This window comes from Myripristis murdjan, chromosome 1 (assembly GCF_902150065.1).
Source record: "Myripristis murdjan chromosome 1, fMyrMur1.1, whole genome shotgun sequence".
NCBI classification, from domain to species: domain Eukaryota; kingdom Metazoa; phylum Chordata; class Actinopteri; order Holocentriformes; family Holocentridae; genus Myripristis; species Myripristis murdjan.
This window is the reverse complement of record NC_043980.1, coordinates 1,931,294-1,948,841: the sequence shown is the minus strand read 5'-3', so window position 1 is coordinate 1,948,841 and position 17,548 is coordinate 1,931,294. Positions and strand designations below refer to the sequence as shown.

At 46.4% G+C, this 17,548-nt stretch overlaps 1 protein-coding gene across 3 annotated transcripts; it reads right to left on the bottom strand.

The window, feature by feature from the left end:
• Positions 1 to 4,807: 4,807 nt before the first annotated feature.
• On the bottom strand, positions 4,808 to 17,268 carry srsf7b (serine and arginine rich splicing factor 7b). Of its 3 annotated transcripts, XM_030051652.1 has the most exons (8): positions 17,148 to 17,268; positions 13,244 to 13,424; positions 12,181 to 12,357; positions 10,250 to 10,318; positions 9,053 to 9,130; positions 8,396 to 8,443; positions 8,210 to 8,254; positions 4,808 to 5,167 (listed from the first exon to the last, which is right to left on the bottom strand). In XM_030051652.1, exons 1-8 carry the CDS (start codon positions 17,173 to 17,175, stop codon positions 5,113 to 5,115), a joined length of 681 nt encoding a protein of 226 aa, XP_029907512.1. In that variant the 5' UTR covers positions 17,176 to 17,268; the 3' UTR covers positions 4,808 to 5,112. The 3 variants fall into 3 exon arrangements, 1 of the variants encoding a protein (XP_029907512.1); XR_003928249.1 differs by lacking the exons at positions 4,808 to 5,167; positions 8,210 to 8,254; positions 8,396 to 8,443 and adding an exon at positions 10,608 to 11,019 and having other exon boundaries at positions 9,061 to 9,130; XR_003928245.1 differs by lacking the exons at positions 4,808 to 5,167; positions 8,210 to 8,254; positions 8,396 to 8,443 and having other exon boundaries at positions 10,250 to 11,019.
• Between the last annotated feature and the right edge of the window lie 280 nt (positions 17,269 to 17,548).

Sequence of the window (17,548 nt, the reverse complement as noted above, 5' to 3'; positions counted from 1 at the left end):
CCGTGTGATTTGGTGACGTTTCCGCTCTGAAACAGTGGAAACGGACGGGGATCAGTTTGTTCTGTGGAGCTCAGAGCTTCAAAACTGCATAAACGTACAAGTGGGAGTTGAGTCGGCAACAGCAGCAGCAGCGGCGGTGGTGGTTCTCCTCAGAAGCGGTGAGAACGTTACGGTGAGCGGTGCTGAATAGAGAATCCACAGACCTCAGCGGGGGTTTCACTGTCAGCTGAAGAAAAAACCCAGCGCTGGAAACCAGAAACCAGACGGCTGATCTGCTGAAGGATTCTGCTCAGCAGGTCCCACAGAACCCGTCAGGACGGACCGACCGGCCTCAGGAGGACGGAAACACATTTACTTGTTTTTTTTGTGTGAACTGTCCCTTTAACATCTTTAATTTTCATGCTTCCCTCGTGGTGCGGAAAGTCACTGTGGGTGAACCCTAACCGAGCGGGAGCTTCTCTCTCACACTAATTTGACTGTGTGTGTGTGTGTGTGTGTGTGTGTGTGTGTGAGTGTGTGTGTGTGTTTGTGGGGGGGTTGTTGGATCGGCCACTTCCTGTTTGAATTAGTCACTTCCTGTTTCAGAGACCAAACTGGCCGCAGAATTTATTTTGGTCAAAGTTTTTTTTTTTTTTTTTTTTAAATGATTATTATTAATAAATTTTTGTTTTGATCCGATTGGTTGCCATAGTAACAGCTACAGCAAGGGTCAGTGCAGGCATACGTTTTTTTTTTTTTTTTTGTTTTGTTTTTTTTAAGTGGAGTGAGTGATCTTGTGAGGAGAAGATCTTTGGTCTGTTCCTGCTGCTCGGACGAAATGAATCAAGTTTCCTGCTAAATGAGTCGCAGCTGCCAATCATTTATTATTCATCCACATACATTTGTTTAAATACAGAGACGTTTCAGAGGACGGTCACCTGTGTGTGTGTGTGTGTGTGTGTGTGTGTGTGTGTGTGTGTGTGTGTGTGTGTGTGAGAAACTCAGACCAGGAATATTTCTGCATGATGTCAAATAAAACTCTGAATTTATTAGACATGAACAGAAACGAGTCATCAGTGAATTTGCTCGTAACCTGTTGAACTTTTCTGTCACTGCAGTGAACAAAGTGCCTCCCCGTGTGTGTGTGTGTGTGTGTGTGTGTGTGTGTGTGTGTGTGTGTGAGATACTTAAAGCAGGTTGGTGAACACTGCTGACCTCGGAACTGATATCAAAATATTGAATGATAAGGTAAAATGTGCGAACACTAATTAGCATATTTTAAATTGGTGATGACTCAGCTTTTATGACTGTAATCTGGCACTGTAATTTTGTACATTTGTAATCTAGGAAATGTTATCACTTTTGTATCTGCACAGATTAGAGCTTCATGCATGCCTTGGTGTAACTGATCATTATTTTTTAACTATGTGTTGTAGATATTTGTAAAGAAAGACCCAACCAGGGACTGGGGTCGCAAACTCGGCTACAAACCCCTTATACAATCCAAAGGTTTCATGTTTTATTACCTGATACATTGTTTTTTGTATTGTCCCTGTTAAATAAAATAAAATAAATAAATAAAATTATTTTATTTGTCAGGACAGAGGAAGCAAATACATGGAAACGGCCTCAACACTCAGAACAACTTTATTGATCCAGGAGGAGAGAGAGGAGCAGCTGCAGCCGCTCAGAGCCACACACACACACACACACACACAGAGGCGGTCCTGGCTAGTTTTGCGCCCTGGGCGAACCATCCCCCACCCCCCCACCACATCAGGCCTATCATTTGTTAACATCCTATTAACTAAGAATAACACACTAGAAATTACTCATAAAGCTATATCACATATAGCTTACAAAATGTCATGTCAGTGTATAGGAAGTTATTTAGGTTACCATAGACCCACGTATAGTAAAAAAAATTAAAAATTCCACAGTCAGGACGTATTGTTTACCAAATCCACAGACTAACAGGCCAATGTGAACTTGCACTTGTTGTGTTGCAAACACAAACTAGCCTATGGGTGAAATTAATTCCATGACATGATGCCTAAAATTTCAATAGTTGCTAGTTCAGCAAAACTAAAAACCAAAAAAAAAAAAAAAAAAAAAAAAAAAATTCTGTGGCTAAGTGGCAACATATTAGCAAGAGGCTAATAAATAGGGTATAGGCTACTGTTTCATTACATGCACAATTAACGTCACGCATAGAGACTTGCATACCTTTATCTTTTGAACGTTTCTCCTCTTCTTCTCTCCTTCTCTTTCTGAACTGGGCACCTGATGTTTTTTTTGGCCTTTTGTCCATGATACTCCATTGACTTTTTGTTGTTGTTGTTGTTGTTTGGCATTTTCACATAACCCAATAAATTACATGTAGCTATAAGGGGTCTATATTAATTTTATGAATGAAATACAATTTATTTGGAAGCAGCAGTTTGTGTTGTTTGGCCTGGGATCTTTCATATCAGAGGTTAGTCTATCCCCCGCCCCCCTCCCCTTTGCTTTTCCTGAGACTCACAACCTGCGCACAGCCTCTGCAGTCGCAAGTTGATCCCCCGCGCCCCCCTCCCCCTTGCCTTTTCTTCTGACACACACGACCTGTATACATGACTCTCAGCAGCAAGTTGACGTGATAGTAGGGGCGCCTTAGCGCCCACTGCACCAACTTGACATGGAAATGAGCGATATTAGTCTAGAAACGATTTTTTTTTTTTTTTTTTTTTTCCTCTTTGCGGACGCACTTTTTTTTTTTTTTTTTTTTGGACGGCGCTTGTGCGCCCCCAAGTAGATTGCGCCCTGGGCGGTTGCCCACACTGCCCATAGCAAAAACCGTCCCTGCACACACACACACACACACACACACACACGCAGGCTCCAAGACCGAGCCTCTTGATTCTGCTCAAAAATGATAATTCATCCTTTTTTTCTTACCATGGCTATTTTTTGTTGTTTGTACCAAGTTGAGTTTAATGTTTATTTCTGTTTTTTTTTTTATTTTATTTTATTTTATTTATTCGGTCTGTTTCTCTGTTGATGGATACAAACTGATGCACTTGAGAGAAACTTTGGAAATGAACTGAATCGCCGCAGTAAAGTCATTTTTAAAAACTCTGTAGGAAACTGATTTCTGAATCTGCACACAAATAATCTTATTTTTATTTATTTTTCATTTATTTATTTACCGTCAGGATTCAGAGGACAGGTCGTGTTCCTGAGCCGAGTTTCAGCGTCGAGCCGTTTCCTGCTGAGTTTTTTTTGCTCTCAGCTGAAGGAAACATGTCGTCAGCTTCCCTTCAGCTTTCACAACGCTCTGCTTTCATCACACACACACACACACACACACACACACACACCTCCACCATGCCTCAAATCACTGATGCTTCCTGTTTCTCACACACACACACACACACACACACACACACACACACACACACGATAAACAGAAAGCGTGAAGAAACATTCAGGTTTTTTTTTTGTTTTTTTTTTTTAAATCAAACATCAAAGCTGCCAATCAAACTCGTTTCCACGGCAACAAACCCAGCAGGGGGTGACCTTCAGTGACCCCTGACCTTAAGTATAGATGTGTGTGTGTGTGTGTGAGAGCGGTTTCTTCACACTGAGATAAAAAAGTAAAGGTTACGTTTCCATAGCAACTGCCTGGCTCAGGACAGGCGGTGCATTGTGGGAAATCAGAACGACACAGTTTCAGTCTCAAATCAGATTTTATGTTTTCATCTTTTATCAGATCAGAGGCAGACGGGCCGACGTGTGTGTGTGTGTGTGTGTGTGTGAGTGTGTGTGTGTGCGCGTGTGTGTGTGTGTGCAGGAAACAGGTTTCAGCTCATTTTGTTCACTCTGGTAATTTTCTCATTGGAGTCGGGTTTTAAAAACTTGTCCATGTTCTGACCCCCAGGTCGGCCCTCAGGAGGCCCCGGACCCCCGGGTTGGCCCTCAGGACGCCCCGGAGCCCCAGGTTGGCCCTCTGGAGGCCCCGGACCCTCAGGTTGGCCCTCAGGTTCTGGATTTGTTCAGGACGTCGTGAGCTAAACGCGTATGAAAACCTTTTGAACAGGAAATCCGACTTCAGGCCGGAAACTGGAAGAAAATGTTGTGAAATTACTGGATTATTGGATTTAAAAACAAACAAAAAATCTGTGAAATTCCAGAAAAATTCCCCAAAATATTGCCAAAATACGGTCAAACAAAAAACAAAAAGAGCAACCGAACAAAATCAACAAAAAATAAAAGAAAATGTGTTTGACTCTCAGCAGGTCACTGCTGCACAGAGAGAGGGTCTGTTTGTCTTTGTTGTTGTTGTTGTTGTTGTGATGGAGCTCAGGATTTATCAGCAGGACGATGCTTTACTCCAGTTTACCTGTGTGCGTGTGTGTGTGTGTGTGTGTGTGTATGTGTGTGTGTGTGTGTGTGAAAGATAAGATACTCCTATATTAGTCCCATGGTGGGGAAATTTCACGCATCACAGCAGCAAAGTGGAGAGCAAGATATGAAGCATAGTTTACATTATAAACAGTATAAACAGATAATAAATAGCAAACAGCAATATAAACACTATAAACAAGGAATATAGAAAAAAAAATAGAAATATGAACAATTTAAACAGCAGAAGAAAAAACCCGCTCCCATCAATGTTCTATAATAAACAATTCATTTCGTAAATCCCTTGTAGAAATAATAAAACATTATCATTGTTATAGATGATGTAAATATGTGTGAGCTGGGCCGTGTGGATGTGATGTGGTGTGGTGTGAGCGCCCCCTGCAGGCCTCACTGCACACAAACAGGACCACACACACACACACACTGAGTGCTGGGCAGGGGAAATTTATTGAGTTCATTTTTAAACTTTACAAAAAGCTCAGCTGAGCCAAAGCAAACATGTCAGTCCTGACAGAGCACAGCACACACAGGCTGGAAGAACGACAACAACATGAACAACAAGAATTATAATTAGAATAATAAAAATAATATATTTCTCCCTGTGCTTGGACTCTAACGCAGAAACAGGAGAGCAAATTTCAGTTTGTACAAAAACTCAAACGACAGGCCGACGGCTAAATCTGCAAAAACAACAAAACAAAAGAAGAAAGAAAAAAAACCTTCAGCCGCTCAGTCGTCTCTGTCCGGACTCTCACTGCCACGAGGACTTCTGGAGGTCGAGCGACTGGCACACAGACAGGGAGAGAGAGAGGGAGGGGGTGGGAGAGAGAGAGAGAGAGAGAGAGAGAGAGGGAGAGACAAGGAGAGAGAGAGGGAGGGAGAGAGGGAGAGAGAGAGAGACAGACAGGGAGAGAGAGAGAGAGAGAGAGAGAGAGAGAGAGAGAGAGAGAGAGAGAGAGAGATCTGATTATCTCCAGTTAATGTTTGTAGGAATCGTCTTTTCATGCGAGACCAGATCAACTTTCTGAGCTTCTACTGTCAAGCAGGTGAGGAGCTGATGTCCAAAATTTAGTTTTAGTGGTGAACATCCCTTTAACCCAACTTTCTCTTAATGTCTTGGCTTTGTGAAAGTGTGGACATGAGCTGTGTTGGTGTGTGAGCGGAGGACACACTCACCTCCGTCTCTCAGCTGAGGCTCCAGACTTGGAGCGGCTGGGATTAAAACACAGTGTCCGGTTTAGAACTGGGCGTCAGAGAGACTCCATGCAGCTTCTTGTGCACAAGTCATGCAAAACCAGAGCCTCCGGCCTGAGCCTCGGGTCTGAGCCTCGGCCAGAGCCTCGGCCTGAGCCTCGGGTCTGAGCCTCGGCCTGAGCCTCGGTCTGAGCCTCGGTCTGAGCCTCCGGCCTGAGCCTCGGGTCTGAGCCTCGGGCCTGAGCCTCGGCCTGAGCCTCGGTCTGCAGCCTCGACCTGAGCCTCGACCTGAGCCTCGGGTCTGAGCCTCGGGCCTGAGCCTCGGGCCTGAGCCTCGGGCCTGAGCCTCGGCCTGAGCCTCGGTCTGCAGCCTCGGGCCTGAGCCTCGGCCTGAGCCTCGGTCTGCAGCCTCGGGTCTGAGCCTCGGCCTGAGCCTCGGTCTGCAGCCTCGGGTCTGAGCCTCGGGCCTGAGCCTCGGGCCTGAGCCTCGGGCCTGAGCCTCGGCCTGAGCCTCGGTCTGCAGCCTCGGGTCTGAGCCTCGGCCTGAGCCTCGGGTTGCAGCCTCGGGTCTGAGCCTCGGGCCTGAGCCTCGGGTCTGAGCCTCGGCCTGAGCCTCGGGTCTGAGCCTCGGGTCTGAGCCTCGGGTCTGAGCCTCGGGCCTGAGCCTCGGGTCTGAGCCTCGGCCTGAGCCTCGGTCTGCAGCCTCGGGTCTGAGCCTCGGTCTGCAGCCTCGGTCTGAGCCTCGGTCTGAGCCTCGGGCCTGAGCCTCGGGTCTGAGCCTCGGTCTGCAGCCTCGGTCTGAGCCTCGGTCTGCAGCCTCGGGCCTGAGCCTCGGGTCTGAGCCTCGGTCTGCAGCCTCGGTCTGAGCCTCGGGCCTGAGCCTCGGGCCTGAGCCTCGGGCCTGAGCCTCGGTCTGCAGCCTCGGGCCTGAGCCTCGGCCTGAGCCTCGGGTCTGAGCCTCGGGCCTGAGCCTCGGTCTGCAGCCTCGGGCCTGAGCCTCGGCCTGAGCCTCGGCCTGAGCCTCGGGCCTGAGCCTCGGTCTGCAGCCTCGGTCTGAGCCTCGGGCCTGAGCCTCGGGTCTGAGCCTCGGGCCTGAGCCTCGGTCTGCAGCCTCGGGCCTGAGCCTCGGCCTGAGCCTCGGGCCTGAGCCTCGGGTCTGAGCCTCGGTCTGCAGCCTCGGGTCTGAGCCTCGGCCTGAGCCTCGGGTCTGCAGCCTCGGGTCTGAGCCTCGGTCTGAGCCTCGGGTCTGAGCCTCGGGCCTGAGCCTCGGGCCTGAGCCTCGGTCTGAGCCTCGGTCTGAGCCTCGGGCCTGAGCCTCGGTCTGAGCCTCGGGTCTGAGCCTCGGGTCTGAGCCTCGGGCCTGAGCCTCGGGCCTGAGCCTCGGGCCTGAGCCTCGGCCTGAGCCTCGGTCTGAGCCTCGGTCTGCAGCGGCACAGCTGGAACCAAACCCCAACCAGAGAAAGCAGCCGGCTCATCTGTCAGCCCTACACGCTCTTATTTTGATGATCTTTCTCATGAAGTGGAGAAAAACCACCCAGCAACACTCAGACGGTGCTGGTGAAGAACTGAGCTGCATGCTGATTGGCTGCTCTGACAGGTTGTGGAGATGCAGAGCTGTGATTGGTCAGCTGACTGAAGTTGAGCTCCTCTGATCTCTGGGTTGGATCTGATTCCTGACAGATCGCTGACGGACACCACATGTCAGACATTTGCTGCTAAAGCACAGCGGGCACGGAGGCAGCGCAGGCTCTGTGTTTTTACCTGCTGCACCGAACGCCTCATGTGGCTTGTCTGATATTATGCTGAAACAAAACTCACTACTAAAACAAGGTGTCAATAAAACAGTTTAATTAACTGGAAAAACTAACTGGAATAATATTGTGCTGTTTCCAAATTAACTTGTAAAAATCAAAGTGTGAAAAACTCCACTCAAACTAAACATTTTCAATCAAGAAAAACTAAACTGAAACCAGCAAATCCACTTAAACTGAAATTAACCTGAATTGAAAACAACAACTAATTACCAAAATCATAATAAAATCTATTGAAAAGACAAGCTGTGAAAAACACAGATTTGCAGGACAAGGACCGCTCGGGTTCCAGGGTCGGCGTAGCAGCTCGGAGGCTAACGAGCTGTGGCTAACGAGCTGGGGCTAACGAGCTGTGGCTAACGAGCTGAGGCTAACGAGCTGTGGCTAACGAGCTGAGGCTAACGAGCTGAGGCTAACGAGCTGAGGCTAACGAGCTGGGGCTAACGAGCTGGGGCTAACGGACAGCTGTGTTGCGTTGCGTCCGTGCCCGGTGTGTTCTCCGCCGTCAGAGCGAGTGATGATGCTGAAGCTGGTCAGATGACATCAGCATGCTGCTCGGTGACATCATCTGAGACGACACGTTAACGTCTCCATTATGTTCAGACTTCAGTCTCAAACTCTGTCCCTGCTGGCCACCGTACTTCTGACTGTCAGTCCAATAAAACAAAACCACGGCTGATCTCAGACGCTGACATGCGGGCAGAGACGACGGCAGATGCAAAGTGAACATGTTTCAGACGCTTTATGTTTTGGAAGCCGAGCGTGAAGCCGAGGAAGCAGCCGGAGCCGACAGAGACTGAGCGAATCCTGCGGCGACTCACCTTCTGGCTGGAGATCCAGACTTGGACCTGCCCATCGATCCAGACCTGAGGAGAACAGGGTCACGTCAGTCCCACAGGACGGAACATTAACATGACCATAACCATAACCATGACCATGACCATGACCATAACCATGACCATAACACACAACCGTCCACCATCAGACGGCGTTCTGACGGCACCCACCTGCTGCGGCCTCGTGACCCAGACCTGGACCTGGACCGGGACCTGGACCTGCAGAGACACCACAGCATCACCATTATTTCTGTGTTCCTGCGTCCCTGACAAGTCCACGGCCACCGCTGATCTCCACGGTGACCCGGGACACTCTGGAGTCAAACAACAAGTGCACCCTACAGTCCAGTTAGGTTCCATTTGCAACCCAGGAGCCAGGAAGATGTGAAACTTGAGTTGGAAATTAAAGTGGTTTTTATGCAAATGAAGTCTGATGACTCCCAAAACAGATTATCTCTGGCAGTTTGTGTGAGTGGCAGGTGAAAGGTGAAAGGTGAGCAGCTGAATCAGCCTCCGTCGCTGAATCAGTTCCCCCTCAGTGAACGAGAGCATGAAGGCGTAACACACTGAGACTGGGGTTACAGCTCGGATCAGTTACTTGCTTACTGAAAGACCTGGTTAATGGTTGAGTCTACATGGTTCTCCAAGCTGGGCTGAGTTATAAGCATGATTTCAGCTGCTGCAACTTTAGACATGAAGCTGTTGTGCCTCTGGCAGAAAATAATGTGTCCTCAGTGGAAATGGAAGAAACCACTGCAGAATTTTACTTTAAGAACTGATAGTCTTCAATCTGATCGAGCGTGTTGGCCGGAGGCTCGGGCGGCTCACCTGGACCTCCTGGGGGAGTTGGACCGAGATCTTCTGGGAGAATATGAGTGGGAGCGACGAGGAGAGAAAGATCTGGACCTGGACAGAGGGAGGTGCTCATATCAACGTCATCATGCTGCTTAACACAAGACCTCAAACAACAGCTGAGAAGTACACAGTTTTAAACAAATGTAGTTTGGTTTTAATAAAAGGACACTTTTCTCATGTGTGTGAATGTAAATTACTGTATTATTAAATAATACTATTAATATTTTCTGTCTGAACGCTGTTCTTTGCGGCTGAAGTTCCTCTTACGGATCATTTCCAGCACAACTCCGTGTGGTTTCAGCTTCTGCTCATTTCCTGCCCTCCCTCGGCGGTTTACATCTCTGCAGATGATGTTCAGTTTTTAATTACATCAGCAGATATGTTTTAGGCTACAACTTATGCAGCCACTCCAAACATTTGGTTGAAAGATTTATTTTGGAGACCAAGATGTGGAAACTGGACACGAAAACGTTGTTTTCAGAATATTCTGGATTAGTGTGGACGCCCCCTGCTGTCTTGACTCTCTCAGCATATCTGACTGTGACAAATTAATATGAAAGAGTGACTGAAATTTGTTTAAAAAACGTGCAGATGCAGGTTGTTGCTTCTCACATTGATGGATTTCCTTTACTGACTGAATCTGAAGTCTCCAGTTATTTTTTCTGTGCTGCTGAGAACTGAAGTGAATGAGCTTGAGATATTTGGCAAAACTGATATCAAATAATCTTTGGTGTATTTCATAACAGCCACAAGTAACATTGAAAGAAACGGAAAAAACGTTCATCTACTAAAATACAAAAAGCAGTGGGCCAGACGTCGCGCCCTGTGGGACTCCTACGGTCCCGCAAGGCTCTGGAACGATCTGCTCAAGGAAATCAGGTCGGCTCAGTCAGTGACTTCTTTTAAAAGACACTTTTATTGAAGAGCCTCTTCTAATTTTACCTGAGTTTTAGTTTTTTAAAAAAAATTTTAAAAAATCTTATGTCTTTTATTATCCAAATTGTTTTTAAAACCTGGTGAGTTGATGACTTGTTTGGATTTATTTTTTGCTGCCTTTGTGAAGCAGTTTGTAAAGTAGATTTTAAAAAGTGCTCTATAAATTTTGATTATTTTTTAAATCTATCTACCTACCTAACTATCTACCTATCTGTCTGTCTGTCTGTCACTGACCTCCTCCCTCGGCTCCGGCTCCGGCTGCGGGAGTACCGCCTCCCACGGGACCTGGAGTGAGAGCGGGACCTGGACCCAAACCAAACCGGGAGAAGGAGATCAAGGCCGAGCAGAGCGAGCCAACACAACAAACAGAGAGAGTCTGCCTCTGAAACTCTGACTTTGGCTCTACACTAATACAGACAGAGCAGGTAGCTACTTTAACATTACACATGCAGTGGTAGCAGAAGTCAGACTAGGTGCTGATGGAGTTAAAAACTTCCTGCCTAAAAACAGGCCTTTCAGATGTCTAGTACAGAGAAAAAGAACAGAAAAGTACATTGCAGATAAAAACACATTAATTGGTAATGAAATAAACCTTGCAAGTTTGCAGGTCGACCCTCTTTGGACCAAGGTCTAGCAGATCTAGACGATCTAGAAGTATCTATCGGCCGACCTCTGCATCTAGTCGTGTCCTCGATTTCTAACGATGATCGTACTGACAGCCAAATCGCTTGATTGAGACTTGATAGATGCGAGGCGTTTTTTCTAGAAGGGACCGTGGTCCAGCGGGTCACGGCCCAAATTGATGGCCAAATTTACTGGGCTTGGCGCTGGTCTGGCTGCGGGGCTGCTGCCAGCCCTCTAAGAAATCTTTAAAGGTGCAGCTAGGAGTGGCAGGCGCTCTGCTGATCAGCCTCGTGGTCTTACGAGGAGACAAAAGTGTGGAATTTGCAAGATGCCTCATGAAATCTTTTAGGATCGTGACACTCTGAATCAAACGATGAAACCTGAAATGTTTTGACCAGGTGAATTGTTAACAAAATATCGCACAGTCACATTTGAAGTAAAACCACATTGTACAACAAGGGTTAGAGTCAGACAGAGAGACACAGCAGCATCAACAACTTTCAACACTCTGGCAAAACTGGGTCAGATAACAGTGTTTCCAAAAACATGAAAAACAAATTTACTTCACACCACTTTGATGCCAGGCGGGCGGGGTCACACAAGCAGGACCATGCAGCGAGTCGGAGATGTGAATGTGTAGAAAAATCTCTACAGGAAAGGAAATGCCAGGTGAGAACAGTTGCTGTGTGTGACCACTGGACGGCGCCAAAAACCACTAAGCATCACCCTGCACACCTGAAACCCTTGACACATAACTGATTTCATTTCAAAGATGCTTCAGGGGTTATTGTGTTTCCTCATTCGTGGCAATGAAACGATGAAAATAGAAGTTTTTAAACACTGATTAAAAAAAAAAAACCCTTCATTTTAATTTTTCACGTAGGAGTTTTTTCTTAACACTTACGGCTCCAATTTGATGTTTACAGTCACATCTCCAACAGCGAGTGCCAGAAAATTCAAATTACATGAGGAAAACATTTCCACCGACACAACCTGAACCGTGCTGCGGTGTTAAGCCCCGCCCGTCTGGTATTCCATGTGTCTTATAACAAACAATTAAAAAAAGTTACTTGCTGCTACTATTTGACCCAGGTCTGCCATCGGTACCATTTGTTCAAAAAATACATTTCTTTAGCATCCAGGCTAACATTGAACCAATCAAGCACACAGTCGAGCCTCAGTCACAACCACAGAGATGCAACACACGCAGGTAAAATTAACAGGAAATCAGGAAATTATCTAATCTGATTAAACTGCAGACAGCAAACAATTCTGAGATATTTTGTTGGTGCTAAAAAAATTCAACTGAGTAAAATCCTGCCGGTTCAGCTGCTCTGCCTTTATGAATTTTCCAGATTTTGTTGGTGTTCTCTCACCGTGTCCGGCTGTGGCTGCCCCGTCCTCCCCACAGGGATCAATAACCCTCCTGTCAGAGGTTATTGATCGGCCTCTGATCAGTGTGGCTGTGTGCGGCTCGGCTGGACTGAACAGAGATATGGAAACAGATCAGTGTGAGCCGAGGAGGCCGGTGTCGCCTGTACCTGCTCCTCCGGCGGCGGCTGTAGCGGTGGCAGTCGTAGGCGTAGTGGCCCTTCTCGCCGCACTCGTAGCATTTGTCGTTGGGGTCAAAAGGTCGGCGGGTGGGGGGGCGGTCGTACCGGGAGCGCCGTGGCATCCCGGTGGACAGCTCGACCCGAACCCGACAGCCGCAGATCACCCTGCGACAGAAACGTCAACACATACAACAACATCCAGGAGACTGACCTGTTTAGATTTCACATTTTCATATCGTACATACTTTAAAAAAAAAAAAAAAAAAAAAAAAAGGTTTTAATCTTGTAATATTGTGTTGCTGCTATTTCTGCCTCTGAAAGTTCATCTTCATATTGTCGTGGAACGAATGGAAACCAGCGGCTGGAGGAAAGTGTCTTCCCTCTCGGACATGGAAGAGGTTATTCTCTAGTTCTTTCTTTAAGAGATTTTTGATAGACGGTATCTCTCTCTCATCTTTAATGCATCCACAATATTCTCTGTTCATTTTTCTCATCAAAAACACATCCTTAAAAAGAATAACTGTCTTGTTTACAGTAACTTTCTTCTACTCATTTGTACTTACCCTCTACTTATTTGTACCTTTTGTATATTGTTGTATATTGTATACAGGTTGTTCATTGTATATAGGAATGCCATATATTCTTTCTATTTTATCTTTATTTTATTTTATTTTTTATTATCGTTATTATTATAATTATTGTTATTATTATTATTTATTTATTTATTTTTTTTACTTGCACAGTGCTGGAGTTGTTGCAATTACATTTCACTGCTGCTGTACCTGTACATTCATGCATGTGACAAATGAATCTTGAATCTTGAATTTAAAGATACTGAGTACTGGCACAAAATATTAGCTGTTGATAGATTCAGTAAAAAATAAAATTAAAATAAATTACTAGTCTTAAAAAACCCAGGACCATATTTTAACGCCGGCTGACAGCAGCAGAGCTCAAAGCTCAGCAGCAGCTAATCAGTCGGTTTAAACTGCGGACGGTGTGGTTCTCGTTTGGACGAGTGTATACGATGTGAGAACGGGGAAATACTGACTTGCCGTCTAGACCTCGGACGGCGTCCTCAGCGTCCCTGGGGTCCTCGAACTCCACGAAGGCGAAGCCCGGCGGGTTCCTGGCGATCCAGACGGTCCGGAGCGGCCCGTAGTATCCGAACGCTCGCTCCAGCTCGCCCTTCCCTGCTCCCGTGCCCAGGTTCCCCACGTACACCTTACTCTCTGCAGAGGAAACATCACTTAGTGCAGCGCTGCAAAACACTGTTTCTAATCTGAGGAGCATCACGTGGTGACGAGGACGCCCCTCTAACAGATCAATAACAAACTAAATCATCTGCAAACAGGACGACCTGGCCGTGGGCACCCCCAGGCCTGCGAGTCAGATTTTACAGAAAAGGACGGTTCATGTTGACGGCCTAATGACTGATCAAAGGTAACGGATATGTGTTAGTGAGCGCGTTCAGCGAAGAAAAAACTGAGAAAGAGAAGGTTTCTGACGGCCAGCCTCGTCAGTCAGACACTTAATGACCTCCCCCTCCTCCTCAGCAGGTTACATGAAGTCCAAATCTGCTCTCTAAGCCTTTGAAACCTGAGCAGATTCAGCAACTTTCTGTCAAAAACATGGGAAAAAGACTATGAGCAACACAAAGAGAAATGATCCAAAAACTGGCAAGAAATCAGCGGCAAATTGCACGACAAGAAAACACAAGAAAATTAGAAAACATACATCCTGTAACATAACTTTAAATATATGATTATAAAAATGACGAATGTAGTGTTCTGGTCATTTTTCCACTCATTAGTAATGTGGACATGATTCCCCGACAGGTAACAAATAATATAACAGTTAGAGCGAGCTAATAAAGTCAGAAAATGGTCACGTCTTTACTGTAAAGCAGCTTTTAAAACAGAGGCTCTCAACTGGGGATGAACATCCCCTCGACTGAGGACGTGTGTTCACTCTGAGAGGGAAGAGACCAAACAAACTGGTCAGGACCAGCTGGACTGGGACAGATTTCAGAGGGGAACATCAATGAAAAAAAGTTTGAGAACCAGCGCTTCAAAGAGAGTTAAACACCAGACTTATGTCATATTGTGATGTTACGATATCCAATATCCAGAGACGATATCGAGCTTCAAATCACAATATCAATATATCGCCGAGGCCGCCAGTGGGCATCAGAGCCATGTTATTATAATTGTGGGTTTTTAATTTTTTTTTTTTTTTTTTTTAATTGTTTAGTTTTGACTTTTTGTCTTCAGTTTCAGATTAGGTATAATTAGCTTTCAGCAGACAATTGGACTCGAGTCATAGTGACTCGACTCGAGTCAACTCAAGTCACGAATTTGGCGACTCGCGACTCGACTCGGACATGAGGGTAAAAAGACTTGACTTGACTCTGACTTGCAGACAATGACTCCTGACTCGACTCGACTTGAGACAGGCTGGCTCGGACAACTTGTAGCATAAGTTTGTCTTTTTTTTCCCTCGTGAATATCATATTAGTATAGAGCAGTGCAGGTTCAGACCATTGACTGATTGATTGGAGACAGCCTACTCCCTTTAGTTTTTTCCGCATGTAGCAGAGAGGCACTGCATGCATGTACGCATGGCGCACGCACTCTGATGATCAGTGGGCGAGCCAGAGACACAGCCGCGCTGCTGTTATTTGGAATCATGGAAACTGCAGGCAGTTCTTTAGTTTCCAAAGTAATCCAGTTTGCTTATAAAAACTTCCAATCTGATGGAAAACGGCAATGCAGAAACGCTCAGTGTGCATGTGTGTGCGTGTGCATGTGTGTGGGGATTCTATATGGATGCGTAGCACAAGCTGTCACTCACCACTGTCGCGATCGCTGATGTAGCCACTGTGACTGTATAAATTATATCCACCATGGTAACAGCAAGCCCTCGTCTTCCATCACTTTCAAACATCGCAACTTTTCATAAGACATAATCAGGCGTCAGCAAGGTTAAAAAAATTAAGTCGTTTCACCTGCACCTGCACCACCAGGAAAAATCATTACAACACCTGCACCGGCACCGTATGAGTCCAAAAGGCAAAGAAAATTTCCAGCTAAAGCAGCGCACTGACATAGATTGTCTATTCAAAGAAGAGGTATCACTTTGGAAAGTTTTTTTTTTTTTTTCTTATCTATGTTATCACATGCATACTACTGCTCATTCATTGGTAGTTGAATTGTTAGGTCTGTTTGATAGGTAATTTACATTTTTAAAACAAATAATAATTTAACATATTGTTAAATTATTTGACTCACGCTTACTGGTAAACATCTACTCCTGCAAGATAATTTATTATGTTCTACAACTTATAAACATACTCTAACACTACATACTGAGTGTTTGAGCATCATATCTCCTCTGGGCTACAAAAGGTGGTCCTAGGCATTTTTACCAGTCTTACAGCCATTTTAATTATCAATACCTATATTAATTTGTTGTCAAATGACACAATATAATACAAGTACTAATGTGTTGCATAACTAGACAGGCATGTAATTCAGTAACAGCTCAAAATGCTTTTTAATAAAACTAACCAAATCAATAAGATCTAATCTAAATCTAAATGATCTAAATGATCAGACCTGTAATGTTGTAATGGACAAATGAAATCAAATAACCTGTGACTCAACTTGACCTGACAGCCTGTGGCTGACTCGACTTGACTCGACATAACCTTATGACTTGACTCGACTTGCTTGCCCACAACAGGAAAGACTTGGGACTTGCTTGAGACTTGGACCAAATGACTTGAGACTCGCTTGGGACTCGGATCGGGGTGACTCGTGCAATTGTCTGGCTTTCAGAGCAGGTTAACTGGTTTAATGTTTTATTATTTATTTATTTATTTTTTTAAAAAAAAATGCTTAGTTTTGTTTCAGTGGTAGTTTTAATCTTTGTTGTAATATGGGGGATTTGGCAGTGAGACTCAATAAAGGTGAGAAAGTGTTTGTCTTGTGTATTAAAGCCTCAGCAGCACATCACACGGTTTAGAAAGGTCTGCGCGGAGGAGAGGAGAGGAGAGGAGAGGAGAGGGCAGCCGCCACACAACCTGACAGAGATGAAAAATTAATCGTTTTGTAAAGCCTGGTTTTCGTTTTTATTTCAGATGAGGGGAATGTTTTCTCACATCAGGTTTGTTCTGGTCCTGATGTGAACCCGCAGCGGGACGCGCGGCTTTGCGGGATGTGGGCGGATTATCCCGCAGAAAAGCCGCAAACCGGCTCCGAGTCTCGGTGTGAGGGACACGACGCGGCTCCTCTGTCCTCCAACAACCCGCAAACCACAGAGCCTGACCCGGTGTCAGCCTCTCTCCGTGTCGGCCCCTCTCCGTGTCGGGCTTCAGGACCAACTCGTCCGACACGACGCCGCGGATGTTTTGATAGTTAGCTGTTAGCTTGTTAGCTCGCTAGCTAACGGCAGCGCCGCACTGCGTCTGGTTGACGTTCCCGCAAACAGCAGCTTCCCTCCGGCCAACAGCCCGGCCGGGACCCGCTGGGTGGTACTGTGTGCCTCTGTAATCCAGATTATGTGCTGCACCTGATAGAGAGCATTAATTAACTCATTAAAATAAACACAACTGGGCTGGATCCCAGGCAGAGCGGCCGCCCAGCGCTGACTTAGCAACAAGGCTAACACGGCCGGCTGGCGGAGGCTGCCCCCGGCCGGCTAGCGGAGGCTGCCCCCGGCCGGCTAGCGGAGGCTGCCCCCGGCCGGCTAGCGGAGGCTGCCCCCGGCCGGCTAGCGGAGGCTGCCCCCGGCCGGCTAGCGGAGGCTGCCCCCGGCCGGCTAGCGGAGGCTGCCCCCGGCCGGCTAGCGGAGGCTGCCCCCGGCCGCCTGCAGCCTCTAAACCCGCCGCTAACTCCCCCGGGGCGCCGCAGCAGCACGCAGCGGGGCCGCGGCAGCACGCAGCGGGGCCTCACCTCCTCCGTAGCGGCTGTATCTGGACATGTCACCGGGCGGCTCGGCAGGTTAGCTGACAGCTTCGTTATGGCAACTGCAGCGTCTTCTTCTTCTTCTGTGGTGTTTCACTTCTTCTTCTTCTTCTTTGGGTTTTATTGGCGGATTGCAATCTTACCTTGAAGGTGCATACCGCCACCTACTGAACCGGAGTATGTAGAATGTATGCTAATTTATATTACTTCATGTCTATTAATTATAATTATAATTTTAATTAAAAAACAAAAAACAAAAAACAAAAACAAAAAACAAAAACAAAAACAAAACAAAACAAAACACTATATTCTACAAAATAAACCTGTGTTATATAAATAAGCTATTACCTCTGTGGTGTTTCACGGCAGCTGTCGTGCCTTAAGTGTCC

Coding starts and splice junctions, on each gene's coding strand:
- srsf7b (XM_030051652.1), bottom strand. CDS start 17,175: ATGTCCAGATACAGCCGCTACGGAGGAG. Junction 12,358..13,243: donor GTCCGAGGTCTAGACGGCAA/GTCAGTATTTCC, acceptor TTTCTGTCGCAG/GGTGATCTGCGGCTGTCGGG. Junction 8,255..8,395: donor GGGTCACGAGGCCGCAGCAG/GTGGGTGCCGTC, acceptor TGTTCTCCTCAG/GTCTGGATCGATGGGCAGGT.